The sequence below is a fragment of the Penicillium solitum genome, assembly GCF_028829755.1.
Source record: "Penicillium solitum strain IBT 25940 chromosome Unknown utg000003l_segment0_segment0, whole genome shotgun sequence".
In the NCBI taxonomy this organism is placed as follows: Eukaryota; Fungi; Ascomycota; class Eurotiomycetes; order Eurotiales; family Aspergillaceae; genus Penicillium; species Penicillium solitum.
The window spans coordinates 4,661,477-4,688,978 of record NW_027072123.1 but is presented as its reverse complement, the minus strand read 5'-3'; the positions used below and the strand labels follow the sequence as shown (position 1 = coordinate 4,688,978).

General features: G+C 50.2%; 11 protein-coding genes across 11 annotated transcripts; 6 read left to right on the top strand and 5 right to left on the bottom strand.

Moving 5' to 3' along the window:
- Positions 1-577: 577 nt before the first annotated feature.
- On the top strand, positions 578-2,564 carry N7455_005714 (CocE/NonD family hydrolase; the record flags this gene model as incomplete). Its single annotated transcript, XM_065605101.1, has 4 exons — positions 578-771; positions 840-1,091; positions 1,142-2,395; positions 2,456-2,564. The coding sequence occupies 4 exons, from the start codon at positions 578-580 to the stop codon at positions 2,562-2,564; spliced, it is 1,809 nt and encodes a 602-aa protein (XP_065462001.1).
- Positions 2,565-2,937: 373 nt separating this feature from the next.
- On the bottom strand, positions 2,938-3,407 carry N7455_005713 (uncharacterized protein; the record flags this gene model as incomplete). Its single annotated transcript, XM_040961542.2, has 2 exons — positions 2,938-3,018; positions 3,075-3,407. The coding sequence occupies 2 exons, from the start codon at positions 3,405-3,407 to the stop codon at positions 2,938-2,940; spliced, it is 414 nt and encodes a 137-aa protein (XP_040808006.2).
- A 242-nt stretch (positions 3,408-3,649) lies between these two features.
- N7455_005712 (uncharacterized protein) lies at positions 3,650-5,290 on the top strand (the record flags this gene model as incomplete). Its single annotated transcript, XM_040961574.2, has 5 exons — positions 3,650-4,045; positions 4,105-4,559; positions 4,621-4,713; positions 4,762-4,877; positions 4,947-5,290. The coding sequence occupies 5 exons, from the start codon at positions 3,650-3,652 to the stop codon at positions 5,288-5,290; spliced, it is 1,404 nt and encodes a 467-aa protein (XP_040807993.2).
- Positions 5,291-5,351: 61 nt separating this feature from the next.
- On the bottom strand, positions 5,352-8,120 carry N7455_005711 (Cys6 transcription factor domain-containing protein; the record flags this gene model as incomplete). The annotated part of the gene is made up of 3 exons (XM_040961565.2): positions 5,352-7,857; positions 7,922-7,976; positions 8,039-8,120. The coding sequence occupies 3 exons, from the start codon at positions 8,118-8,120 to the stop codon at positions 5,352-5,354; spliced, it is 2,643 nt and encodes an 880-aa protein (XP_040807978.2).
- A 153-nt stretch (positions 8,121-8,273) lies between these two features.
- Positions 8,274-9,359, top strand: N7455_005710 (DODA-type extradiol aromatic ring-opening family dioxygenase; the record flags this gene model as incomplete). Its single annotated transcript, XM_065605100.1, has 3 exons — positions 8,274-8,390; positions 8,447-8,577; positions 8,625-9,359. The coding sequence occupies exons 1-3, from the start codon at positions 8,279-8,281 to the stop codon at positions 9,357-9,359; spliced, it is 978 nt and encodes a 325-aa protein (XP_065462000.1). The 5' UTR covers positions 8,274-8,278.
- A 542-nt stretch (positions 9,360-9,901) lies between these two features.
- Positions 9,902-10,851, bottom strand: N7455_005709 (SDR family NAD(P)-dependent oxidoreductase; the record flags this gene model as incomplete). Its single annotated transcript, XM_040961560.2, has 2 exons — positions 10,207-10,851; positions 9,902-10,157 (listed from the first exon to the last, which is right to left on the bottom strand). The coding sequence occupies exons 1-2, from the start codon at positions 10,713-10,715 to the stop codon at positions 9,902-9,904; spliced, it is 765 nt and encodes a 254-aa protein (XP_040807986.2). The 5' UTR covers positions 10,716-10,851.
- A 719-nt stretch (positions 10,852-11,570) lies between these two features.
- Positions 11,571-13,061, bottom strand: N7455_005708 (FAD-binding oxidoreductase; the record flags this gene model as incomplete). Its single annotated transcript, XM_040961546.2, has 3 exons — positions 11,571-12,394; positions 12,453-12,576; positions 12,633-13,061. 3 exons carry the CDS (start codon positions 13,059-13,061, stop codon positions 11,571-11,573), a joined length of 1,377 nt encoding a protein of 458 aa, XP_040807997.2.
- Positions 13,062-13,490: 429 nt separating this feature from the next.
- Positions 13,491-15,253, top strand: N7455_005707 (uncharacterized protein; the record flags this gene model as incomplete). The annotated part of the gene is made up of 3 exons (XM_040961543.2): positions 13,491-13,630; positions 13,688-14,955; positions 15,036-15,253. 3 exons carry the CDS (start codon positions 13,491-13,493, stop codon positions 15,251-15,253), a joined length of 1,626 nt encoding a protein of 541 aa, XP_040807996.2.
- Positions 15,254-18,263: 3,010 nt separating this feature from the next.
- On the top strand, positions 18,264-19,961 carry N7455_005706 (uncharacterized protein; the record flags this gene model as incomplete). The annotated part of the gene is made up of 1 exon (XM_040961561.2): positions 18,264-19,961. The coding sequence occupies one exon, from the start codon at positions 18,264-18,266 to the stop codon at positions 19,959-19,961; it is 1,698 nt and encodes a 565-aa protein (XP_040808002.1).
- A 508-nt stretch (positions 19,962-20,469) lies between these two features.
- N7455_005705 (putative MFS monosaccharide transporter) lies at positions 20,470-23,499 on the bottom strand (the record flags this gene model as incomplete). Its single annotated transcript, XM_040961556.2, has 4 exons — positions 20,470-22,475; positions 22,544-23,012; positions 23,099-23,230; positions 23,356-23,499. The coding sequence occupies 4 exons, from the start codon at positions 23,497-23,499 to the stop codon at positions 20,470-20,472; spliced, it is 2,751 nt and encodes a 916-aa protein (XP_040807989.2).
- A 1,831-nt stretch (positions 23,500-25,330) lies between these two features.
- Positions 25,331-27,304, top strand: N7455_005704 (PPN1 endopolyphosphatase family protein; the record flags this gene model as incomplete). The annotated part of the gene is made up of 3 exons (XM_040961550.2): positions 25,331-25,468; positions 25,534-25,620; positions 25,679-27,304. The coding sequence occupies 3 exons, from the start codon at positions 25,331-25,333 to the stop codon at positions 27,302-27,304; spliced, it is 1,851 nt and encodes a 616-aa protein (XP_040807984.2).
- Positions 27,305-27,502: the final 198 nt, after the last annotated feature.

Sequence of the window (27,502 nt, the reverse complement as noted above, 5' to 3'; positions counted from 1 at the left end):
CGAGGCCGTAACATCAGTAACGAAGGCAGTCCTTTCCTGTTCTGCCACGAAGACTGTCTTGCGCTGTGCCATTTGAGGGTTTCAGCCCCACAGCTCATCTGATATTGATTGAAACCGATCCGCCGGCCATCAGAATTAGCAATAATACGGGCTATGGACTGAGCGGGGCAGCTTTCAACAACAATATCCGGCATCTAACTAGAGAATTAACGCTGGGGAAGTAGATGCAAACCAGGTCGGTTCATATCAACAACATGAGTGTTCACGATGAGCCCAGTCTCTCCTAAGGCGGCATCAAAGTCAGCGGATGTAGTCGGTCCAATGCCGACATGGGCCTGGACAAATTCCCCCAGACAAAGAACATCTCGTTCAAGCACAAAACACGTCGGTTAGAGTATTCGGAATCTTAGCGGCTATCCGGAAGTGGTCCCGAGGATCGGGAAAGGGCGGGGGAAGTCACATGTATGAATGCGATATATAGCTGAACATCAAGGAGAGATTGCCTGGATTGAAGCTGTCGCTAATCTTAACTTTGCATTCTTCAGTTCCTGCTCCACGCCAATTAACCCCTGCCACAATGCCGAATTCTATTCGCGATATTCAGAAGACGGACACTACCTCGTTCCCGTACATTTTCGAGGAGAATGTCACCGTTCGACCCAAGGTGGCCGGTGGTCTCATTCGCTGCAATGTGTATCGACCCAAGACCGACGCGCGTGTTCCAGTGATCGTGACGTACGGACCCTATGGGAAGGACATCCATTATGAAATGTAACCAGCCAGAACTCTCCCCAGAACCTGCTTAGATACCGGCCTTAGTTACTGATGTGCTGAAATAGCTTCCATCCCGCCTCCTTTGCCGAAGTCAATCCGGAGCACCACTCGGCACATTCTGCGTGGGAGACACCTGATCCCGGATTCTGGACCCGCCATGGTTACGCGGTAGTGCGCGCTGACGAGCGAGGCCTTGGTCAATCGCCTGGCGTATTGGATACCATGTCACGAGGAACGAGTGAAGCTTTCTTCGACCTGATCGAATGGGCGGCGGACCAAAAATGGTCCTCAGGAAAGGTTGGTCTGCTGGGTATTAGGTGAGACTTCTCCGTTCCTGTAATCTGTATGGATCTGACTCCCTAGGCAGCTACTATGGAGGCAGTCAGTGGCGCGTCGCTGCACGCCAGCCCAAAGGCCTCGCAGCTGTAATTCCTTGGGAGGGGATGTCAGATTACTATCGCGATCGCTGTCGACAAGGTGGCATTCTGTCTAATGGGTTCATCAAATTCTGGTGGAACCGTCAAGTCATCACCAACCAGTACGGGGGCTCAGGACGTGCTGCACGTAACTGGGGGCCTGACACTATCGAGGGCGATCTACCAGAAGAGGAACTGGCTGCCAACCGTCGCGATCAGACGCAGGACAATGTGGCTAACAGATTCCGCGATGAACCATACTATGCCTCCAAAGAGTACAGCATGGGTGATATACAAGTGCCCGTGCTTAGCGTTGCCAATTGGGGTGGGATTTGTCTGCATTTGCGTGGCAATATCGAGGGCTGGACATGGGCAGGATCCCCCCTGAAATACTTGCGCTTTATTACCGGTCGACACGATTTGCCCTTCTACTACCAAGCGGAGGTGGAGGTCCAGCGCAGCTTCCTGGATGCTTTCCTGAAAGATGAGGATCGTGAGGGATGGAGTGTTCCTGGAAAGCTGCCCCCTGTTAGCATCATCCTGCGCAAAGGGGACGTTGGCTTCAACGATGCGAAGGCCGAGCAGGCATACCTCCGGCGGAGCGAGAACGAGTGGCCCATTGCCCGGACACAATACACCCCCTTCTTCCTGCACTCCGACGGAAAGTTAACCATTGATGAGACCGCAGTCAAGGACTTGCCTGTGACGAAGATCTCTTATCCTGCTCTAGGCACCCTTGACAACCCGCATCTGCTGAGGGTTGAGACGGAGCCTTTCACGCAAGAGACAGAGATTACCGGTCACATTATAGCACATCTGAACGTTTCGGTCACCCCGTGCCCAGACAGCGAGATTATCCCCTCCGACATTGATCTCTTCCTCACAATGCGACATATCTCTCCAGCAGGTCAGGAGGTCTTTTACACGGGCACTGCCGGTGACCCTGTGCCTCTGACCAAGGGCTGGCTACGTGTTAGTTTGCGTAAGACTGATCCTAATCACCACAAGCACCGAGCATGGCTACCGCACCGAAACTACGTGAGCACGGACGTGGAGCCAGTTATTGTGGGTGATATATACGCAGTGGACGTTGAGATTTGGCCAACAAACGTCGTGGTGGAACGGGGAGGCAAAATCGTTCTGGAAGTTTCCTCGGGCGATACGCAGGGATGCGGCATCTTCCAGCATGACTCGCCAATTGATCGGTAAGTATTCCATCAACTGCGAATGCGAAACGATAACTAACAATTGAGCAATTGAAATAGGTCAAAGGAGAAGTTTCATGGGTTCAACCACATACATTTTGGACCTCAGTTTCAAAACTACGTCTCCTTGCCTATCATTCCGCCAAAGGACGATGAAATAGTGAGTTAGATTCATAGCGTATATGTATATTGTAGCGGGGAACATGGCCCTCACTACTATACTGCCACGCCTTGTCGTTCATTTATGCAAGCGACGATTACTTTAGAAATTAGTGCTTTGGAGGTTACAAGTAGCAGATAGTGACAAATTTACAATACACACTCCTAAACCTCTCGGGTTTCGCTTCTTGGACTACTGTCTCGGTTTTCTTTGTATGCTGTGGAAGGTGTGAAACTGAATTGCAGCTGCTGAATTGACCCGTATGCTAGAGAGCAGACTGCTTCGAGCGTTCCCCTCTTCAATATTTAGCATATTGGAAAGCGTATTCCATACAGAAAATGAATTATATGTGGTGATATACTTTCGACTATGAGCTATGCACTCAAAACTCGCCACCCAGCTTGTATGTAAACAAATTTTCAGACAGTCGCTCCCCGGTGACCTTCCACAAACGGTTTGCAATCTGTCGCCATTAGCACATAAATCTGCGGCATGTGGGCACAAGCAGGCACCACTCACCACATTCATTTCCAATCCAGTAAACATTATCGTCAAAAATGCTCGCTCTCCAAGGCTTGTGTACACCCTTCGCTGGCTTTGGTCGAGATGCCGATTAATCGGCCGGTGCGGTGGGATACGGCGATAGTCATCTGGCCACCCGGCAGGATTATGGGCTCTAGTTTCTCCAGCAGTGACTCTGGTCCCAACCTGCTGTGATGGAGAGTTCGAGTCTGCCACCTTGGACTCGTATACATCGTAATCTGCTGGGTATCCCCGCACCCGAAGCCGGGCAGTGCGAATACTGGCAGTGGAAACAGTAGGGGTGGTAGATGTTGATGCGGATGAAATCATGTTGAAAGGCCTGTTTGTCTGTGGTTGTCTCTGTGGTAAAAAAGCTACAAAGCAAATGCGATATAAATGGCCAGACGGAAATGGGGACGTAGACTCACTCCGGCATCGGGAATGTGGCCCACCTCCCCCCGAGGGAACATCACACCCCACCTCCAAGAACACGGACCGGAGAATATCAAAGGATTCAAAGCTTGCATCTTTGACCGTGAACGAATTTTTCCATTTTTGTTCAATCATTCGCCATGGCTGCCTCGCTTCGAGCTGTTCGTGAGGCTGTCCTCGATGGCCGCATGCACAACACATTCACTCGCCGAACCCAGTTGGAGGCCCTTCAGCAAACACTGCTTGACAAGGCTGATGCCATTCAGGACGCCATCCTTGCTGACACCAGTTATGTCGCCTCCGAGGCTGCCGTGGAGTATCTCCTCGCACTAAACACCTTAAAGGAGTACCATAAGTCTTTGAACGTCGACCGTGCACTCCAGGATGAGTATGCCATTGCAAGAGGGGAGGATGCTGCCAACCGACGGGACCCCGTGGGAATTGTATACATTGTTCCGACGAGCTATACAGTCTTCTACTCGATCCTAGTCGCTGTCGCTGGCGCGCTTACTGCTGGTAATTGTATCGTTATTGAAGTATGGTACACTCTCGACAGTCAACAAGGTACACCTTGCTAACCCTGTCATCTACAAAGCTGTCCAACTCTCTTCAAACCCTTCCTGTGTTGATCAAGAAGCTCCTGGCGTCCTCGCTTGATCCCAGGACAATCGCATTCGTCTCGACTCCAGCAACGGACGAAGATCTCGGACCGCAACATATGCGGCTTCATCAAGATAACCACCTACCCGGTAAGGTAGTGGCTGTTGTGGATCGCACAGCAAACATCAACCACGCAGCTGAGGCACTCGTAGCAGCTCGGTTCAGCTTCGGTGGCCGGTCACCCTACGCGCCCGACCTAGTCCTTGTCAATGAATACATCAAGGAGCCGTTTCTGATGGCCTTGGTGCAGGCGAGTGTGTCCTTTCTGCCGAGCGCAGGTGCAATACAAGGAGACGAGAGATACCAAGGAAAAGAAGACCAAGAGGAAAGAGGGGGACTGAGGGTCGTATCATCCCTGGGCAGGGGCAAAATTGTGGAAGGGGACCGACTGTATAGCTACCATCACTCCTCCCAAAATCGATGACTCCTACTAAGAAAGAACGCGAAATAGAGATCCCAAAGCGCTGCCGGATAATCCTGCTGACGGCCGGTTGTTAGTGCATACCGTGCGCTCGTTGGATCATGCCATCGATTTGTCAAATATGTGAGTGAACTGCGTGTCATGAAAACCAGAAGCTGACTGGTCTATTAGGGTCGGAAACCTCCGGGGGGCGTACGTCTTCGCTCACGAGAAGTCTGCCAAATATTTGGCGCAGTTCATTAACGTGGATGTCTCGTTTGTCAACCACATCCCTATGGAAGTTCTGGGTAAGAGGATCGCATTTAAACAACATTCAAGCAGCATTTTCACAGCTAATGTAATTATATGTTCTTTAGTGGGACCAACTCCCCCTGAACAAGTGGCGTTGGACCGATCAATGCGATATCCTACCACGATCTTCTCTGTTCCTCGCCCACATTATATCACCCCTACTCTGCTGTCGCAATCAGTCACAGATATTCTACGTACCAAATCAGCCTCAACCTTGCGGAGCACACTGGTTTTGGAGTCGAGTAAACTGGTCTCCCCAACGCAGCGATCATTGGGTGGAGGCGTAGGGTTCTTTGAGCAAGGTATTCTGACAGGGCTGGGTTTATTCTCGATCCCGATACTCGCGGGGGTGAGTGCTCTGGGCTATTGGACGTGGACTATGGTGCAAAATCATGGATCTCGCATGTAATATTCTAAGGTAGTAGTCATTGCTTCTTGCAGGAAATAAACATGCATAGTGATAGTGTTATCTATTCAATGTTCATCTGCCGGGACCATGTGGTCACCTCGAGTAGCTTCCGAACAGCATGCACAATATTCTTCACCAGAGGGGGTTCATGGGCATCGGGGCCGCTATGATTATTGCACATCAACCGAAGGGTCAGGGTCAAAACTGTGGTTGGATCGCACAAGTCTACGGCGGAAACTTCAGGGGTGTCCCCATGCAGCATTGGCTGACCTCGCCCAAAAGAAATGAACCTCCGCACATGTTCGGTTTCAGGTGAATCAAGCCAAATGGGCACCTTCGCAGTGGTTGTGCCAGTTAGATCCGCTATTCCCATACCATACGCCCATATCGCCAGAGTCGAGTGATAGAGGGCAACGGCAGTGAAGTCGCGCAAACACTGCGGTGCCAGGGCCCGAATCTCACGGATGATTTGGGTTGCATGCCACACAGCCTGACGGCCTTCCTTGCTCTCTGACCATGCCTCGATTGCAGGGGGAATCCGGTCTACTGATTCAGACTGCTCAAATGAGACCGCAAAAAGCTGAATCTCATCCAGGGACATGTGCATATGCATCAGAGTGCTGTGCCAGTACAAGGCGTTCTCATTCTTGTACCCGATGCCAAAATAGTTTAGCATCTCAGTGAGCTGCTGGTGCCGCGATGCCATGAGCAAGCCGCCAGACTGGAGTCCAGAAGGACCGAGTAGGGTGGTACTATGGCTGTTGCTACTGTTACTGCGACTGCTAGTAAGCAAACTCATCTGTCGGTATTCCCAGATTAAACCCCAGAGAGCGTGCAGTACGGCGGTGCAGGACAGTCTCATGTCTATCATGTGGCGGTGGCTCTCAAGTAGATCCATGTTCAACACACACTCTGTGAGAGGCGTTGGGCGTGAGACGGATTGACCCCTAGCCTGTTGGGCACAGACAAGTTCTTTCCATTTTTTTGCATCAGGAGCGTTCCACAGAGCTGGGCAAGCCGGAAGAGGAAGCGATAACTCGGCGTAGGACATAAGGGGGTTGGTCAGAAGCATCATGGAAGAATGTGCGTCGTGTTGCCATAAGTGGTAGACTAAACGCTTGATAGACTCCTCTCGGACCCAGAGCCTCCATTTATCCTCCAGGATTTGGTCTGTGTCGGCTGGATGCACAGTGATGAGCGGATATCTGGCGGCATCAAACCGGCCTCGCCGTCGCAGCATGGTAATCAATGGGTGGCGGAAACTCTCGGAGATTTCCATCTTGCGACTGTTGGCACTCCATAAGCTGATTTCGAGACATAGAAGAAACGCCTGATGCAGCTCGAGGTCACGGATAAGGGTGTTGTCGGCCTCGAATACGGCGGGAAGTCGATGTCGGACAACCTCCTGCATTGCAAACCCGAGCTTCCGCAATGTCAAATCGGGAGTAAGCACTGCACCCGCCGCAGCCATGGCAAGCAAGAGTTCCGGGCGAGACTGATTGGGTGTGAACGTGCTTCGATGGATCCAAGCGCCTGCGCTGGAAAAGGGCACGGTTAGAAAATATCGAATGAGACGATCCAACAGCTCGGGAGAAGGGAACGAGGCCGCGTTTAGCGAGAAGGGCTGTGGCATCTGGCTCAGCATAATACTCAAGATCTTGTCACGCGACGCCAGGTCGAGGCAATTTTCAGGACCAGGCCCCATGTCCAGATTCCGGAGACTCTTTGGGGAGGTATCAGGTCCGACCTGGTCGCCGAGTAGCAAGTTACCGTGTTCAGCATAGCCATGATCTTGAGTCGCAGGCACAAACCGCCATCGGAGGCGCTGCATGGACTGGGCCTCTCTTGCTGCATGATCTGGCTGGGTGGCTTCGTTCTCAACAACCTGCACCAACGGTGCAAGAGTGGACGCCGTGACCGCTTCGTACTCGAAGGGTGCACGCGCGTTGTATGACTCCAGGAAACTAAGGTCAACCATACTAAGATCGAGATTAGTCTCTAGGCCAAAAGCGACCAATCCCCCCCTAGTAATTGGGGAGAGATCTGGTGATGAGTCCTCCTGGTCTGGAGGGAGTACGGCGGAATATGCCCCCAACAAGCCATCTGACCTTGCCGTCAAGTCTGCTTCTACATCGGTCGCCCGACCTGCTGCCAGCTGGGACAGGTTACCCGGATTCACCGATTCTACTTGATTGCTAAAATCCAATGATACGCAGGTCGCACCGACAACCTGTGGCTGTTGTGGCTGTTGTGACTGTTGTGGCTGCTGCGGCTGCTGTAATGGCGATGATGAATTCCCGTCATTGCCGGGAGAGTTTGCCTCTAGCCGAGTCACCGGAGTCGGTGGAGCACCCTCCACATCTCCAGTGGGCAGGCTACAGCGGATCCCCTTCCGTTGACATCGACGGCAGGGCTTGTCATCGTCGCAGCGGAGGTGATTCTCGGCACAGCCCTCGCAGGCCTGCGACACGCGGATTGGCGCGCTATTACCCTCGGTACACCGTCGCTTCGTGCCGGCGGACTCTCTGTGGGGGTCATGAAGAGCTGAATGGCGGGACAATAGGTCACTGTGTCCTCCGTACGTCAGTATGCTGACCGGCCTTGTCTAATGACCGAGGGAGTGGGCCTCACACGCGACCGAACCGCTTGTTGCACACGGAGCAACGGTACGGCTTCTCTTGTGTGTCTACACGAACGCGATCAAGTTAGCCAGCACATCGGACAGGAGGGCCCGGCAGGTGGACGCACGGGAGCGGACGTGGCGACCTAGATGGTCAATGCGGGTGAAGGATTGTGAACAGGTTCCACACTGGAACAGGTTGGTGGGCATGGCGGTCGGGGGAGCGCGTGGCGAAGCCATCAATGATCAAATCAACGGATATCGTATGATCCTGTCAAGCTGAACGAGAGGCGGAGGATAAGTATAGAGTACCCTCCAAAAGGCGGGGAATGTGGTCCCGCTTTCGGGACGTGGGGTAGAGTTGCCGAATGATGGGGATGTGCAATACAGACTTGATAGAAAAGAAGCCACACACAAGCTATATCCTGACCAAATATCCTAGAATATCATCATCGTTCGCATCAGATTACTCCGCTATGTGTACGTACAGTCTCAACTGATTATGCCTGAACTCGCTGTCTAATCTCGCCCCTCAGGGCTCACACCAGTGCATTTCTTTTCCCACGGCTCGACCATGATGTTGGGGGAAGAATCCGAGTCCGCCGACTACTGGAAGCAATGCGGCGATGAGGCCCTAGCCCATGGCATTAAGGGTGTGATCATCATGGTATGCTTCCCGCTCCCCGGCGAGACTATGTACTGACGCCGGAAGAGGGAGCTCACTGGGGCTGCTCAGGAAACAACCGCCTCGAAGTTGCGATGAATCCCCGTCCCACCAAGTCTCCCGTGGCGTATGTGCACCCGTCCAAGTACCTCGACTACGGGCTTGTGCCGGATCTTGACAGTGGACGCAAGTGTATCAACCTCCTATCCGCCGAGGGCTTTGACGTGCACGCCAACGAGAACTTGGAATGGATTCACGACACCTATCTGATCCTTATTCGCATGTTTCCTGATCGATGCCCCCCTACAACAATTATATCCACCAACATGCAGTATGATCCACACTTCCACATGCGTGCTGGTACGGCTCTACGACCACTACGGGAGCAAAACTACCTGATCATTGGGACCGGTGGTGCGGTACATAACCTGTATCGGAATGTCTGGGGGCCCATGTTGCGATACAGTGACAATTTTTCCCAGGAAACGCCACCTGAGAAATGGGCTCTAGATTTTCGCCAGGCAGTAGAAGACGCCCTAACAAACAACAGCGGGCCTGCTCTCCGCCGGGCCATGACGCGGCTCATGAAACATCCTCATTTTCGAGACGCCCATGCTACGGATGACCACTACATGCCTGCTGTATTCGTGGCTGGAGCAGCCGGCAGCGAAGCCGATTTGGGGACAACCGGAAGGCTAATGGCAGAAACATGGGAGCTGACAAACATGTGCAATTCCCAATTCACTATTGGGGAGTGGCCCCAGGCATCACGAACACCCGCTTAATGTACTTTCTCCGCGCAGCTCTGACATAGTTAATCTAAGCACTTTTGTATAGTATGTTTCGTACGGTACTAGACCTCCACAAAGCCCAACCCACTCGTGGGCTTTTGGCCCGGGTAAACGCTCATCAGGCCCAATTGACACCAAACAATGCAAACATTTTGAAAATTTAATTACCTTGTGTCTAGACCCCGTTTCTAGCCCTTATATCGGGGTAATATTTTCTTATTTTAATTGATATATGATTAGCAATTAGTTAAATATATATATTACGTTTAAATATACAAGAAGACATGTTATTTAAATAATTCCTTATATTACAATTTTTCACTCAGAAAGTAGTGGTACTCCCACAGAACTGCCAAATATATGTCTCACATCAAAATATTAATGCTAACATTATTTTGCACTATCTCGACCTTTAGTAGTCGGATTTTATTTAAAATTGACGTATATACTTATACAGCTATTATAATTCTATAATTTTGACCAATAATAGAACAGCAAATTCAGTTGTCTTGGTTCAACCAACTATTGCTTTGTGGCTAATCAATAAACAGCCCACCGGATGCAACGATATGAGCACCGTTGATCCAGCGTGCCCTTTCCTCACACAGAAACCCGACAGCAAATGAAATCTCCTCGGGCTCTGCCATTCTCGGTCCCACCGGTGTGCATTCAATAATTGGTTGAAGTACTTTCATTTGCTCTTCACCGGCAGCAGCAAAGCCTTCGGTCTTTGTTGGCCCCGGGCTGATTGCGTTTACAGTACACCCATACTTCGGGGGAAGTTCCTTTGCCCTAGTTCTGGTCAGTGATTTATAATATCCCAGCACCGAGAAGAACATACCAGCACTTGGTAAAAGAATCTACCATTCCCTTGGTGCCCGCATAAATTGTCTGGTTGGGCGGAGGACCACGACCGGAAATACTGACAATGTTGACAATCCTCCCGCTGCCTTTGGTAAGATGTGGGAGACAGGCTTTCGTCAGAAGAAAAGTTCCTCGGCCATTTATGTTTACCAAAAGGTCCCAGTCTTCGAGTGTCTGCTCTTCCAGCGGCTTGTTAACTGCCAATGCAACGCAATTCACGAGGATGTCAATCTTTCCCCAGCGTGCGACAGCAGCATCGACTAGCTTTTGTGGGCCAGTCGTAGTTGACATATCGGCCTCTACTACGACCGATGGACAGGGTAAAGATGCAGCTACCCCGTCTGCTTCTGCCTTTAGGTGTGAGAATGGATAATTGATAACGGTATTGGCCCCTCTCGTAGATAGCTCGCGAACAATCGCTGCCCCTATACCAGACGAGGAGCCACTGACAATGGCGACTTTGCCTGATAAAGATTTGTTCTCCATGTTGAAGAGGTGTTTTGGCGATGAGGCTGGAAGTGAAGGGCGTTTAGGGTGCCGTCTCGTTCACGCTTAGATGGGACTGTCCAAGAATAAATGGAACTGATTTCAAATCTGGGGGGAACCTCCTTGGTATGAACGGATCAAGTGACAAAATATGCCACAGTTCACCATATAGGAGTGCTGCCCCGCTGATGGAGTTCATTCAAGACTAGACCTCGGCAAAACCTAGGTTGGGTCACCAGGAACAAGCCCCCCCCTCCCTTGAAGTTGAGTTACCCGGAATACCTGCCGATATCTATCCAAGACATTTGTAAGCTGGTCAACATGGCCTCGGGAATATCCCCACATCCCGAATATATTGTCTTTCACGCGAACTCCTCCACATAGTTCAAACCCCCGGGTTTTAGCCTTAACCGTGCTAGGTTGTAGCTCAGAGGGACAGCCATGGTTGTTCGCATGACCCATTAATGAATGCTATCCCAATTCTTTATCGAATAGTCAACCAAACTTCATCCAAGTGACAAATCTCTTTTCTACCAAATGAAAGCAATGAACTACGCTCTCAATGATGAAGCAAAGTCTTAGATTCTCACATTCTGGGTGTTGTTTTGATTAGATCATCAGAAAAAACATACAATAGGGTATATAGTATACGAGAGTAGATTTAGCTTCGTCCTTTTATAACTTTACGTCAACCGGACCGGATCTTGGTGGCTAACAAGGGGCCGAGAGCAGAAATGACGATGAAAGAATATGCATTGTATATTACTGCTAACATAATTTCCAATCTATTTAATTGTAGCCAGAATGCTTTGCAAATACATGCCGTGGTATTGGGCTCTTCCTTCGTTTCCACCATCACATTTTCCATTGGTGAGCATTGTCCAGCCCCTTCGTCCCGGAGAGGTCCCCTTGGTCCAAATAGCCACAAATTCTACCGTGGGGATCGAAACTGCGTCGAATCTCCATCAGTCGCATGGCATTGTCATCAGACCAGTATTTGGTCTTGCGGACTTGGAAGTCGGAATCTCCTAGGTATGCTCCGACCGAATGCCTCTCTACCTTCTTCATCACATTGCGAACCCATTCCTGGCAGCGAGGGTCATCTCTTTCTTCCTCCCATATAGTATAGAGAGCAAAGTAGTGGTCGGATTGCATGCTAAGGGCCATATCAGGGAGCTTCCGCCAACTACACGGGTTCATCGCATACCATAGCGAAAACGCTTTCTTGTCGGGGAGAGTAGTGAATGCCTCCTGAAGAACAGCAGGCACATCGGCATCGTCGTGGATGAACGCATTATCTGTACAGTAGCGGTGCCTTTCCGGATTTTTCTCTGCTTGATTGATATATTGCTTCTCAAGACTGTCCTCTTGACAAAACCATTCTTCAATCGTGCCGGCTGGTCGTGTCTCTTGGGCGGGACGGAGGGCTGCTTCTGCTTCGTCCGGTTCATTCTTCATCGTAACAAAAAGCACGAAAAACACCATCTCGGAGTCACTATCCGGATAATGGGCGATGGCCGCAATTTCAGTGTCCTGGTCGAAGCCAGGAGTTATGTCCAGAACCCATTGGAATGCTTCGCGGTACATGGAGATGGGATAAGTGTAACCCGACGATCGGAATCCTCGCTTCGGATACGGGAGCACATCCAAGTGAAACTTTGTCACTATGCCCGGAAACCCTGTTGGAGATTGAGTTAGCGAGAATGATGAACAGGAAGGAATCCACGGTGAGCATACCTGGTCCAGCCCCACGAGCTGCCCAATATAGGTCCTGGTTCTGCACAGAATTGCAATGAATCAGATCTCCCTGGGCAGTCACAACATCTACTGCTTGCACTCGCTCACAGGCCCAACCCCAGTTCTATGTCAAACGAGATCAGTAATCGTGACCGGGTTGAATCAGTACCGAGTACGTACGCGACAGTTCCAACCCATTCCACCCTGAAGGAGGAACCCGCCAATGCCAACATCCGGACAGTGACCTCCAGGAAACATCAGTTCATGTTGATCGACCAAGACTGAGTTGATTTCTCTCCCAGTCATGCTAGGAGAGGCTATGGCCATCTTTTTCGCGGGATCTACATCCAAGTATTTGTAGTTCCCAAGGTCGATTAAAATCGAATTGTCACGAACACTCCAAGCAGCCCAGGAATGTCCGCCAGAGCGAACGGCGACACGACAGTTGCGCTCCGTGGCCAGTTTGACCGCAGCCACAATATCATCCTCGCAGGTAGCCTTTACAACTGCGAGTGGGAATCGTTGAGGACGACGATGATTGAAGACGCGCCCGATGCGAGCCTCTTCATATGTTGCGTCGTCAGATGATTCACGCCAAATAATCTGCATGGTGGGCAGTCGTCTACCTAGATTGATGAGGATTGTGCAACGTAAGAAAAGGGGTAATCTGGCGGAACTAGCCAAGTTTAATAAAGTTCTGACAATCAACAATCATCACTGTCGGGGAGGTTCTCATCGGTTCATTTCTGCAGTTCGGCAGATGGAGAGAAACCCCACAGAAAGTGCAGCTCTTCCCCGCCGGGTAAGACGTGGGGTAATAGCTCTTCGGGTAAGACAGTGTGGGGTAAGGAACATTGTCCACTTCCCGAACGACGATGAGCGTCGTATCCAACTATGAATGTCAACACTAGTCCAATATTATGTTCGTACAAGAGGGGGTGCCAGTCAAATCAGCCTCGTTTGGTTTGGCAGCTCAACTTCTCATAAGCGTTCAAGGCCCCCGACTTGCTTTCCCCCATATGAACATTTCCACCTACAATGCAGACTAAGTCAACAACTATTCGACACGATGGCACCCAGGAAAACACATTGGGAAGTTTACGTCTTCGGCATCATGAGACCAACGAAATCATCCTGATCCCGACCCCATCCAGGGATCCGAATGATCCCCTCAACTGGTAAGACCCGCCCCTGTTCATAGCTAGCGGGCGTTAATAACACGATCTCCAAATAAGGTCGCGGGCGTTCCGGTACTATATTGTTATTGTCGTATGTTTGGCAGTTTTCTTTTGCAATTTCCTAGTGGCTGGTCCAACAGTTGCGATAGTGGAAACAACCGTGGACTTCCTAGGACCCAAGGGTCCCGATTTCAGTTCCCATATCTCGAAGGTTGCATTTTTCTACAGTACAACTGCACTGTGTCAAGGAATTGGCATGTTCTTTTGGATGCCCCTGATTGTGAAGTATGGCCGACGCCCTGTTTATATCTTCTCGTTCATCCTCTACTTCGCCACTAGCCTTTGGTCGGGATTTGCCAGAACCTACGGGGTGGAGTTGGCAGGCCGCATCGTCATGGGCCTCGCTGCTGGCGCTGGCGAATGTCTCGGCCCTCTGACAATTGCAGACATATTCTTTCTTCATGAGAGAGGTGCAGTCATGGCAACCTATACTGCCGCGCTATCTATGGGTGCTGCAGGTGGGATTGTTGTCGATGGTCTTATTATGATATCTCACGATTGGCGGTATATATACTATGTTGGATCTGCGCTCCTTGGTGCCGTCACAATTCTGGTAATCTTCACCTTTCCAGAAACCACATTCAATAGGCATATTGAAGAAGCTGAAGTGGCTGTCCCCAGTGATGATTGCTTGGACAAGACCGACCGTCTGGAGTCGAACCTATCCGAATATCACGAGACTATAGTGAATTCTGCTCCTCGTGCAAAAAGGACATACATCCAGTCGTTACAATTGTTTCCTGGGACTTTCACGTCGGAGTCGCTATCTCGAGTTTTCATACGCCCGATAGCCCTCATCATGCTGCCACCCGTCCTTTGGGCATCACTCGTCTTTGCTGTCACAATTGGATTTCTGATAGCCATCACGTCTAATTTTGCCACCGCATTCTCAACGGCATACAGCTTTTCGTCCTGGAAGTCTGGGCTTTGCTTTTCTTCCGGTATAATCGGATCGTTCCTTGGAATTGCATTTGGAGGTCATATCTCGGATTGGAGTGCAGATTTGTTCACCCAACGTAATGGTGGTATTCGAGAACCTGAAATGCGTCTTCCTTCTATTGTCATCGGCGGCACACTTGCCCCAATTGCCTTGATCCTATACGGTGTTGGAATCGACAACCAGTTGCACTGGATGGTTCCCACATTGGGGCTTGGGTTATTGAACTTTGCAATTGTGCAGGCCACCAATGTGGCCATGGTATATGTGATCGACTGCTACAGACCTGCCGTCGGTGAAGTGACCGTTTCGATATTAGCGTTTAAAGGTTAGTATCCTCCAAGCCTCTTCGTCAGATGTTCCGATGCGAAAGGCTCGTTGAGACCTGAAACTAACAATCTGCTATAGCTGCGTTTGGATTTCTGCTCTCCTTTTACACAAACCCCTGGACTGACATGGAAGGATACAGCAAGGCATTTGGGGAGATGGCTTGCATTTCTGGCATCATCATGCTTATGGGCCTTGTATTTTATTTATGGGGCAAGGGCATTCGACAAGCGACATGGGAATGGCATCTTATGCGCAAATATGGCCACTGGGATACCGACCGTGAGGTTGGAGAATAGCAATCTGGGGGCAGACTTCTTCCAAGGTTATATTCATTGGTATTTGTACGCTTGAAGGTAGTTCCCAACTTGAATGAAATGAAATGTCGGGAAAAGTCGATACTTGGGGAATTCTTTCATGTTTTTGTTGCGTGCAGTAACGACGCAAGTGCTATCACTTCCTTCGTTTGTCTGGTACAACTAATGCTCTGCCAATCGCAGTGATGACCAGAAAGTGTGCGGTACAAATCTTTTAACGGCATGATCCTAATCGTACCCTCGGGGTAAACTGGGCCTAACGGTTTATCAAGCAACTCTCCGAAAGATACAAGTATATAAATAAAAGCCAAGCTGACCTCAGCCAGCTGGCAAATATCACGCTTTCACAACGCCATTGAAGAGTGGTCCCACTATAAGGGCCGTACCTTAGTCGGGCAGCTCGTTCTCCGTAGCAATCAATTATCCCCCTCCTTTCTTGCTGGCTCCTATATAGTATATATCTCAACAAATGACACGTACGAATAAATGATGTCGGCCTTGCGAACCAGTTTTGGGAGTCGGAGGCTGATATATACAGGGAAGAGATTTGGGAATCGGAAGCGTAGGCTGAGTTTGGCAATTCGGTTGAGTTTGTGGCCTCGAAGGAACCGATAATGCCGGTGCGTGGTCTTTTAGAAACCACGGCTGGTATGGAGCCTAGTATAGCCTTGAACGAGATTCTGCCGTCTGGTATTGAGGCCCGAGGATTCTATGCTTGATGTGTGCAGCCAAGGCGCCTGTTAGATATTAGAGAGCAACGGCTCTCTGGTCTGCGGGAACATTTCACTGCAGACCTTTCAGACGGAGGATGTTCCTGGTGGCGAAATGCTTCGGAGGAAAAGGGATTGGGAGTTTCTGGGGTGTGCAGAAACTGTCTTGGCGGATGTAAAGATCATTTGCGGGGAACGTGGCGCTGACTTTAGCTTTGGCCATTATGGCGACTACATACTAGGTTCTCGTCAATGGGCAAGTGGTAGAAGGATACTAACGAGTTTGGCGGCTCTACTGCAGATTGAGAGTCCACTTGACCATAAAGTCTATGTTGTACGGAGTACGGAGACACGGGCAGTAATTGCAGATCGCTCTAGCAATCCCGATGTCGTTAGCTAGCCCAGACAAGGTCGAAATGATAGATATCGGGTTCCCATACGTTTCTGGTACGGAGTATAGGTGGCCGGTAAAGCGCTGTCAGTGGGAAAGGGCCTGAGACCCGACAATTAATCCTCCCTTTCTGGCCTTTCTAGACTCGCGATACCTCCCTCTCTGGGCTCACGACAATGATTCAGCAATGTTACTTGTCTTGGTACGGCCTGATTAGAGGGCGAAACTACTGAAACGGATTTCGGTGAGGAACCCCATGGGTAAATCATACAAGGTTTGGGGATATTCAGGTCCGCCGATCCCATCCCATGGGGGGTTATACGGGATCGGTTTTAGTCCGAAGGTTCGGGTGGCAATATCTCATGACATCAACACTCGGAGCAGGGGAAGCCGGGGAAGTCTTCTTTCAAACTATAATTTCATAAGCCCTCAATCAACCCGTGTGGACTATGACTATCCCTCTTGGCAGCATACGTAGGCTGGGTTCCCAATAGTAGAAGAGTTACTAACATCCTCAGACACAACTCTTATTTGAGTGGTTTAATATGGAGTTTTGAATATAAACAAGTCTAGTTATAAAGTGGGAATTACCTCACCACAGGCGACTTTAACCCGAAGGGATTTTTACTTTTTAGCGCTCCCAAGAGACAGGATGCGCGTGGACGAAACTTCCCATGTAGGGATGGATGATGGGGTGGCATTCCATGTGACCAATCTCGGACGAGGTCCGAGCCGCCGCATGTGTCAGGCTAGACAAGTTTCTTCTTCTGGGATTGGCCCCGGGATATCATCGGCAAGACTATGTGTCGTGTGTATTACGCCTCCATATTATATAATACTGTGCCGCAGTTGAGAGCATCGTGGAATAATATGGAGTCGAAGTGGTGTACTTACACATGAGAAGGGAATATTTTGTAGACTGGTTAGATGTAGAAGGTATAATCCAAAGGTTGAAATAACTGGCCTCAATGCTTAGCCCAAGACACGGAAGACGTGGTTTAAATATTGGTAATGGATTCAGATTTTGTGTCGGTATATCTCCGTCGGCTTGATTTCCCCGGGTTCGCGTTCCTATCGGGAAGTCTTCGGGGAAAAAGACTCGGGGCCCCAGCCAATCCCCGGGCTAACGGAGCCGTCCGGGTCGGCATATGAGGATGAGGAAAGACTCACCCGTGCCGGTTCCGTACAGTTTCTTCCATTTGTTCCTTCCGTTTGTCACTCGACCAACCTTGGAACGTCTTTTGGGGAAGGAGTGGGGGTGCGGGGAAAGTTTCTGGCCAACTCGGGAACTTGCGTCGCTCATTACTCAATCGAGCTAGGCATGTTGGGTGGTAAGTTCCCGGCCATTCCAGCAAAAGGCTTAAGGTCTGTAATATTACAAAGTGAATGTGCGTTGGAATTTGGGCTGGTTGTAATCCGAAGGCATTTGAGGGAGAATATTGACGAAAAGTGGGTTGGGAGGGACAGGGGCTGTGAGCTTTCTAACGGACCCTACTTCAGCTGTTTAAGCAGCCCTAACTCTTGAGGCTTCACGCTCACTGTGATTCAAGGAGCTGTAATCCTGATACGAACTACTCCCTGTATATATTACTAGACTGAAACCTACATAACGCCACAATAACACAAACTTGGTACAACGTGCGACGACGCTTTTCAAGAAAAAGAAAAGAAAAAAAGGGGAAAAGTTAATTGGATAGTCTGGGGAATTGTGGGGACCTGTGGGGGTCTGGGGCATGGAGGTCGGGGAATGGGGGGAGAACAATATCCCGCAGACAAACTTTTTGGAAAAACAGTCCTTATATACAGGGCATTAGGGCCGTCTCATCGACCCTTGTTTCTCTTCCCTTCCAAGTCCAAAACTTTCTTGCATGATCGCTTCAACTCATACAAAATGAGCGACCATGTTGAAAAGCCCGACGCCATGGGCAAAGAGTTCATCGATGATGAACTCACGCCCGAGGAGCGTCAGCAGGAGATCGAGGCACGCGACCTACAGAGCCAACAGTATCTCACCAACGAAACAGCGTATGACAAGTTCGCATACGCGCAGATACCAGTGCGCATGAGGAGCCCACGCATGCTAGTTATCACGCTGGGTGTGTTTGCCGCGTTTAGTGGAATGCTGAGTGGATTAGACCAGTCGGTCATCTCAGGCGCACTGCCCGGTATTCGCAAGCACTTCATCGCATCTGGCGAGTGGGCGAGCATGGACGACCCGAAAATGGCCAACGATATTTCGCTGATTTCTTCACTCATGCCACTCGGCGCCATGGCCGGCGCGCTCATCATGACACCACTGAACTTCTATTTCGGACGACGCAACTCGATTATCATCTCTTGTCTGTGGTACACACTGGGAGGAGGACTTTGTGCGGGATCCCGCAATGTGGCAATGCTGTTTGCCGGCCGATTCATTCTCGGCATCGGCATCGGCATCGAAGGCGGCTGTGTCGGTATCTATATCTCCGAGTGTGTCCCGCCTGCGGTGCGCGGAAACTTGGTGTCCGTGTACCAGCTGATGATCGCATTCGGAGAGATCATCGGATACGCGGCGGGCGGTGTATTCTTTGACGTCAAGTCAGGCAGCTGGCGCTGGATGCTGGGCTCGTCCCTCTTGTTCTCAACCATCCTGCTGGTCGGCATGTGCTTCCTGCCGGAATCACCTCGCTGGCTGGTATCTAAGGGCAAGTACGGCCGCGCGTGGCAGGTGTGGAAGTCGCTGCGCAATATGGAGGACCCGAAAAGTCTGGACGAGTACGTTGCGATGGAAGTCACTGTCAAACATGATGTCGAGCGGTCCGCGGACGAGCTCTGGTACCAGAGATACCTGGAAGTGTGCAGACAGCCGCGCAACCGACGTGCGCTTGTCTACGCCACCGCAATGATCTTCTTCGGTCAGATGACGGGAATCAATGCGGTCATGTACAACATGTCAAACTTGATGTCCAAGATGAATTTCGACGACCGCGAGTCAGTGCTGATGTCGATGGTGGGCGGCGGCGCGCTGTTCCTGGGAACGATTCCTGCCGTGTTCACCATGGACAGGTTCGGCCGACGTGTGTGGGCACAAAACATCCTGATGTTCATCGTCGGCCTCGCACTGGTCGGAGTCGGCTACCTATACACAAACAGTGGTATCGATTACTTCAATGCCCACAGGTCAATTGCCTTGGGACTGTTCTTCTCCGGTCTGGTGATCTACATGGCGTTCTTCGGAGCGTACTCGTGCCTGACCTGGGTGGTCCCAGCCGAGAGCTTTGATTTCAACACCCGCAGTCAAGGAATGGCGATTTGCTCTGCGTTCCTTTACTTGTGGTCATTCATCGTGACATACAACTTCGAGGGTATGCAGAAGGCCATGAGCTACACCGGCCTGACGATCGGTTTCTTCGGTGGGCTGGCCGCGCTCGGCTTCTTTTACCAGCTGTTCTTCATGCCCGAGACGAAAGACAAGACGCTAGAGGAGATCGACGAGTTGTTTTTGATGCCGACCAGTAAGCTGGTTGCACTGAACACGAGCAATCTGATCAAGCGCTGGCGGTGGGTTGCGGGCGGGATGCGCAAGCCGGAGCAGACCCACAACCCCTGAGATTGTTCTTTCCACCGGACCAACGTTCACGAATGATGGTTTATTTTAAAGTTAGCTTCATCGCAGTATCAGAGGCTTCTATTTAAAGTCATATGCATTGCCTGATAATGACAGTCTTCCTTTCTTGGGTAGTATTTTTTAGTATGGTGTACGGGAGCACCCTCATAGCAGGGAATGAAGCAGATCGAGGTTACTCATTAGAATAATTGATTCCGATCAGAAGCCAAGTTTGAGGATGAGATTGGTCGAATATCATCGGGCCAAAAAGTAAGCGAAGAGAGAACCCAGAGAGCTTTTGGCCAAACACCATCGCTGAAATGCTGCAAAGAAAATTGAACAAAAGGATTGCCACCAAAAATATGTACGGAGAAGATACGTAACAAAATATTTGTCACAAATTCCAAAAATAGAAAGCTAAGGGGTATCTTAAGGGCTCACAAGTGTGGTGAGGTGTAGAGGAAAAAGAAAAGAGGCGGCAAAGACAGCAATCCAGCTAGCTGAGCAACGGTCATGAATCATTGATTGTGGCGGAGAACCGTTGCTTCGAGCCAGAATTGCGGGAGGAATTCGAATTGGCACGCGAGCTAGAGCTAGAGCTAGATTTAGCCCTCGGAAGATCATGAGCGAGTGAATTTTGGTGAATCTCCTCTGGGAGTAGAAGATCCGGTAGGTGGTCTGGATTCGATGCCAGACTGCGGGGACGTGAAAGAACACCACCAAGAGCAGGATTGTCCTTTTCGCGATGCATGGTGTCGACCGGTTTCCGACTTCGGCGGCGGTGTCGGCGCAGATACTCGTTCGGAACAGGGTCGACTTGCTTTTTCACGGCAGGTACGAGGTTGAGGTAGATGGGGAAGATGGCGCCGGCGCAGAAGAGTGTGACTAGAACGCAGAAGGAATATGATGCGCCGTGTGAAAGGTATGCGGCGTACTGGGCAAATGGGAAGAAGGTGCCGCCGCTGATTGCCATCGTCATGCAGACAGCGGCTGTTTTCGTATGTTGGGCTGTGCCGCGTAGGGAGATAGCGAAAATAATGCTGAATGTGCCGCTCTCGAAAAGGTAGAGCAGCATTACCATGACGATTGCGGCTGTGCCGCTTGTTTTCATGCAAAGAATGGAGCAGACGATCATACCGATGTAGCTGACCACCAGAATCCAGCGTGGTTTGAGGAACCACTGCGCAAATGCGGCCAAGAAGCGACCCACGGCGAAAACACTGTGCCCGATGGTCAGGAAATCGAATGGTCCGAGTGATGAATCTGGACGAGCGGAAATAACGAAACGTTGGAGTGCTGTCGCGAGGACTTCTTGTCCGGCCACGTAGAAGAACTGAGACCAGATTCCCAGGCCTAGAGTCAGCCAAACGACCGGAATGCCGATTACTTTGGTCATATTGTCTTCTCGGCGTCGATTCGCTAGTTCTTCCAAATCTTCATCTGATGCCTCGGGGATTGGTAGATAATAGAACGCCACTGCCAGCAGTACATCGAATAGAGCAATGCCAAGATATGTCCATTGTACGTCAACCAAAGATGCGACATCCTGGACATCCTTGAAGAGAACCCGTTTCGCTAGGAGCGGCGATAAGACGCTTCCGACAGCTTGCACGCCTTGTGAAATATTGAGTCGGATCTCGGAATTCTCAAGTGGTCCGCATAGCGCAATGAACGGGTTTGCCGCGGTCTCGAGAACTGCTAGACCAAACCCGACAATGAAATTTGACAAAATGAACGCAGGTGTCGACGTTAGAACAGCAGAAGGCCAAAATATGAGGGATCCACAGGCATAGATGCAAAGTCCAGTTATGAACGTGGACTTGAAGCCCCATATTTTCAAGATGGGCTGGCCAACTAGCAGAGGGCCAAGCAAGTATCCACCGAAGTACGCGCCATGAAGACCCAATGAATGCCATGGACCTAAATGGACGATAGACTGGAATTGGGAATTCAGAATATCAAGCAAGCCGTATGCGAAACCCCAAAGGAAGAATAGTAGTGTGGTCAATGCAATTGGTGCAATCGACTCCCTGTTGTTTAGCTTGAGCATACTTTCCGGATTCTTCATATTAACAAAATCGAAGAACGTGATATCCGGTGCATAAGATGCGCTAGTATGGGTTCCTCCCTCTGTATCGAGAGCTGCTGTTTCCGGGCGACCTAGGAAATCCAATATACCCATGGGCTCCGAGTCTCGGGAGCTAGGTCGACCAGCAGAGACACCTCCAACTTGATTTTGCAGGCCCTTGTTTCCTTCGCTGCTCGGTGGCAATGGGGATGAGGATGGAAATTCCGGCGAACCTGGGACAGCAGCCGGAGGTGGCACGGCAACTTGGCTTTCCCCTGCTGCGCCTCCAGAGAGTCCAGGGGGTGAAGAGGTTGATGTATCATCATTTGTATCTCGAATCAATTTCGGAACAAGACGAGTGACCAGAGGTTTGAGACTTGGAACACAACCGCAAATGATCGAGAGGTTGACTTCGACGACCGACCACATGAAAGACAGCGACGCATACCCTGCCAAATTCCCGCTGTTAGCTCGATTGCCACATTAGTTTCAAATATGGGAGATGAGCGAGTCGTACAACTGAAATCTACTCCTCCGGAGTTTTGAATATGAATTGACTTGACTTCCAGCGAGCGGGAGATGGCAGCTTGTTGAAGAAACGCAATTCGGACCACATCGACCACGGCGACAAAGAAACCAAAGGAGAAAGTGATCACCAAGATTATCTTTTGCTTAAAAGGTAGGCGCATTTTTGTCAAAAGCGGCATCGGAAGCAACAGGATAGCGAGATCGGTAATAATATTAACCGGGGACGAGGAGAGGTACAGGGTGACAATGTCGGTGCAAGTCGCATGGGCCGGGACGTCGGAAAGGAACACTGCGCCGATAGGTCGACATTGGAAAACATTGACCATAGTTAATGCAAACCCCGCTGCGTTCACTACAAACAGAGTGACGTAGTTTGCACATTGGAAAACCTTCTGATTGCGCGTCAAGGTTAGGTAGAAGACAAGGATCGAGGTCTTAACCGCCATTAATGCCGGATTCTAAATGGTTGTCTCAGCATGCCATTGTTTTTGCTATTGTTTCGCGGGGTAACAAAGGGGAGTAACAAAGGGCAGTTGTAACTGACATAAAGGACCGTGAACGCATAATTGGCCTTATTAAAAGCGAGTGCATCTTCCGGCTTAATGTCACTTGAATGGAGACCAAGGCCTTTCTTGACGGCAAAGAATATCGAGAAGGAAAAGCCAAAATCAATTATCTGTAGACTGGTTAGCCTCCGAGCTCTAGCACGAGGTTCCAATCATGTGCCCGGTTCGCCAATAGATCGAGTCCGTTGTCGCTACATCCCCGGGTACATGCAGGGATCAAGTCGAGGGATCCTACCCATGCGACCAACATCAACCAGTCGTGTAACCCAATCCTCCTGACCACAAATATTCGGGAAATGAAGCGAAGGGCGACAAAGATAGTTGCGATCGAGAAAAAGGTGATCGAAACACCCAGCGTAGCTTGTTGGCGGCCCTCCATGGCGAAATTGACAGTGGACTGTCCGCTAGGACAGTCCGGAGAGTTCGTTTATAACAACCCGAGGTGTAGCGCAGAATATTGTCGACGAGTGGAAGTTTCAATTTTTATTGTAAAATCGCGATCGTAGGCGGGCTGAAATAGCGCGTGTGCGGAGGCGTCATCGCGTCTCGTTTCCCGACGGAGTCCGAATCCGGGGGAGAGAGTACCGGGGGAGAAAGGACGTAAGAACGGGGATTTAATAGTTGGTAGAATGTCGAGTAAGAGAAAAAGGAAGAGAGAAAAAGAGAAGTTGAAGATGGTCGGAATGTGGGGAGAAAAGAAAATTAGGGTCCCTTTACCCCGGTTTTGGCCCGCCAATCACCGATCGTCTTCTTCACTTACCTTTTCTGAGCCTACAGGTCTAAAGCTACCTATACGGAGTACGGAGTAATCGCTACTCAATAACTCAAATACTCAAATCCACACGGAGTACGGAGTATGGAGTACAAAAATACCATTTCTGTCAGATCGTCCATAATAAAAAGATTTCCACATATGTCTGACCCAATGAGCATCCTGGCACAACAGACAAATGCCAGACCCACAGTCAATGACAAAACATCAGTTTGAGCTTTTTTTGGGATGTGATGGTATGCGGATAACGCCGTATTGTGATCCCTCGTTCACAGGATATTTCTCTAATCACTTTGTCAGGGGCTGTGCTGGTCCGCGCCTATATAGGCAATTCATCGGTCATGAGCGCTTCCTTCTACCCGAGTCCCAAAGTTTCACGCATCGGAATACACGTGGGAGTCACTGTATTGGGTCTATTTGAGTGCTGCTAGGCTGCGCTGGGGTATTTAGTAAATGAACTCCGGCGCTTCTGGGCTTTGGGATCGACAGCGATCTATTCGCCAATTTTTGGGTGATACATCAGGCCAAACGCTGCAGCTCGCCTACTCCCTACACCGAAGCAGCAGACGTGAGCTCGGATTTGATTTTCTACCCCAGATCATTCTCCGTTCGGGAGAACCAATCGGTCTCCTATTCCCGCACGACAGATTGATCGAGTTATCCACCGCAAATCCTGCAGGCACTGAGCTTGGCATCCAAACCGATTGGTACAATAGACCGGTGCATCCAATCATGATATTTATTGTTACTGGATGGGTTTGATGTACGATGAACACTGACTAGTGACTATTCCCCTATATTCCGCTACCACAGTTTGGATTGAACACTGTGATGACTCTTCCATTTTAAGCTCGCAAGTTCCCGGGAATATGCGAACATGCCAAGAGGCCATCAACGGCGCATGGTCACCGCCCCCCCCCCTGAGATCAGCGGCTTCGCAACGTTACAAGGAACTACCTGCTAGCTCCTTGGCTACGTTTCTTTTTTCAGTATGTAGTCGCGAGAAACCCCTCAGTCGATCGGCTGCTAGTAATTCCCGCTGCAATGCGTTTTATTGTACCCTTCTCTCCGCTCGCATATGCATTTTACATAATGGATGAACGTACCGACAACCGATATATCTCGAAGGAAATACCGGATACTACTCTACTGCCTATCACATGGTAAAATGTTGTCTCAAGGTTATGTCAGAACCGAACAAGATCTTCGCTATGGGGGTATGTGGGTGCAGGTCCTCAGTTCAATCCTTCTAAGCGAGGTGTATGAACCTTCTGTTTAGAAAATGGAAAAGTACGAAAAGGTCTGCCCGGGTGCTTTTAATCCATGATATTTAAGATGCTTACTGCCCAGGAGTTCTCATCAACGTCGGGAAGGTACAGAGTGTCCTGACTGCTTCCAGGGCTGTCTTTGTCAAACCAACGGATTCGTCTAGGCCAAGATGAGACTCGACACGTTCTTGCTAGCGTTTGGGCTTTCGTCGTCTCTCCGGGGAGTACAAGCCGAGACTCAAGTTGAGCAGTCTATCGCTTCTATTTGGGATGACTTCAAGAACGCAGTGGACTGCGGTGCTTGCCAGGTATGCTTAATTTCGGGACTTCCATTGCTTGTAAGGTCTTGAACTTACGCTATGTAATCCTACAGGTTCTCCTCGGTAGCATCAAAGTTACCGCAGGGCTGGGTGAGAAATTCATGATCGATGTATTCACCGGGCTGTGCAAAATCAGCGGGGTACGTTGGCGATTCTCATGAGTTTACTGGCTCAAGTCCATTAACCACAAGTATACAGGTCGAGGACTCAGATGTCTGCACCGGGATCATCAATAAAGAGGGACCTGCCCTGCATGATGCTTTCAAAGCTTTACACCTCAACTCTGACGCTTCCAAGACGCTCTGCGCGAGTTTGGTGGGCCTTTGCAAGCACCCGGATGTTCATCCTTACACTCTAACGTTCCCTTCACCCAAGCCAAAGACTGCGAGGCCGCCACCTAGCGGCCAGACACCGCTCAAGGTCGTCCATTTCAGCGATACACATGTGGACCTCCTCTACGAGCCTGGATCCAGTTATGAATGCTCCAAGCCCATCTGTTGCAGATCGTGGTCAGACGAGTATGCACCGGGAAATACAGAACACCCATGTGGATCATTTGGAAACACAAAATGTGACCCGCCACAAATACTTCAGGAGAGCCTGCATGCTGCTATCGCAGACATCAATCCGGAGTTCTCCATTTACACGGGCGATGTGGTGGCCCACGATATCTGGTTGGTTGACGAGGCCGAAGCTCTGAAAGGGCTCAATTCCACGTACACTGCAATGGAAAAAGATATCGGCACTGTGTACGCTGCCATAGGAAACCATGACACCGCACCGCTCAACCTCTTTCCTCCGGATGCTTCGAGTGAAGCTAATCCTCAATGGACGTATAACGCTCTTGCAGCAGACTGGTATGCACTCACGGGCGTTCCGTCCGTCAAGTCTGCAGATCAATTTGCGTCATACTCAGCCGTCCATCCCAACAGCAATCTGCGCATCATCTCTTACAACAGCATTTTCTACTACATCTACAACTTTTACATGTACCAGGAGCCAATGGAGAAAGACCCGCGCGGACAATTTAAATGGCTCATCCAGGAACTGCAAGCTGCCGAGGACGCCGGCCAACGCGCATGGCTAATCTCTCACATCCCATCCGGTGTACCTGACCACTTCCGCGACCATTCGGAGTACTTCGACCAGATCGTGCAGCGCTACGAAACCACCATTGCAGGATTGTTCTATGGTCATACGCACCGGGATGGGTTCCAGATCGCATACTCCGACTACAACAATCGAGACTGGAACACAGCTGCTGCAATGGGTTATATCGCTCCAGCGGTAACACCAACGGAAGGCTCACCCTCTTTCCGCGTCTACGAGATTGATCCAGTCACCTTCGGTGTCATAGATTATACTCAGTATATTGCCGATATCAGCGACCCATCCTTCCAGACAAATCCAGAATGGGTGCCTTATTATTCTGCCAAAGCAGACTACGGATCCAAGACCTCTCCTCCGCTTACCGATCCCGAAGCCGAGCTTACTCCTGCTTTCTGGCATAATGTCACCGTCGCCATGGAGCGCGACCCGACTGTTTTCCAAGATTACTGGGCAAGACGTGTTCGCGGGTTCGAGGTCGAAAGCTGCAATGACGACTGCATGAAAAATGAGATCTGCCTTCTTCGTGCCGCTAACGCGCAGTATAACTGTGATAAGCCGAAGGCTTTCGACTTCTCGAAGCGTGATGGGCAGGAGGGTGATATCTTGCTGGAAAAGGAGCCCCATATTGACTGTGATCATGCTGGAATGGCGACACTGGTCTCGAAGATGGCGTATCGGGCTAAACTTGAGCGGAGAAAGGAGCTTGAGGCTTGAAGGATCATGACTGATCATTTGGTAGTTGATACATCTAATTCTAGACTGTAATAACTACCCAAGCTAATTTGATAATATTTGACGTTCAAGCCCTTTTATTTGCGCCTCTCCTTTCGTCATAGTTATTTGAAGCAAGCGTTAATATGCGCTTTGGAGAAAGAGAGGAGTTGCGGTTATGGAACACGGTCGGCTCGCTGG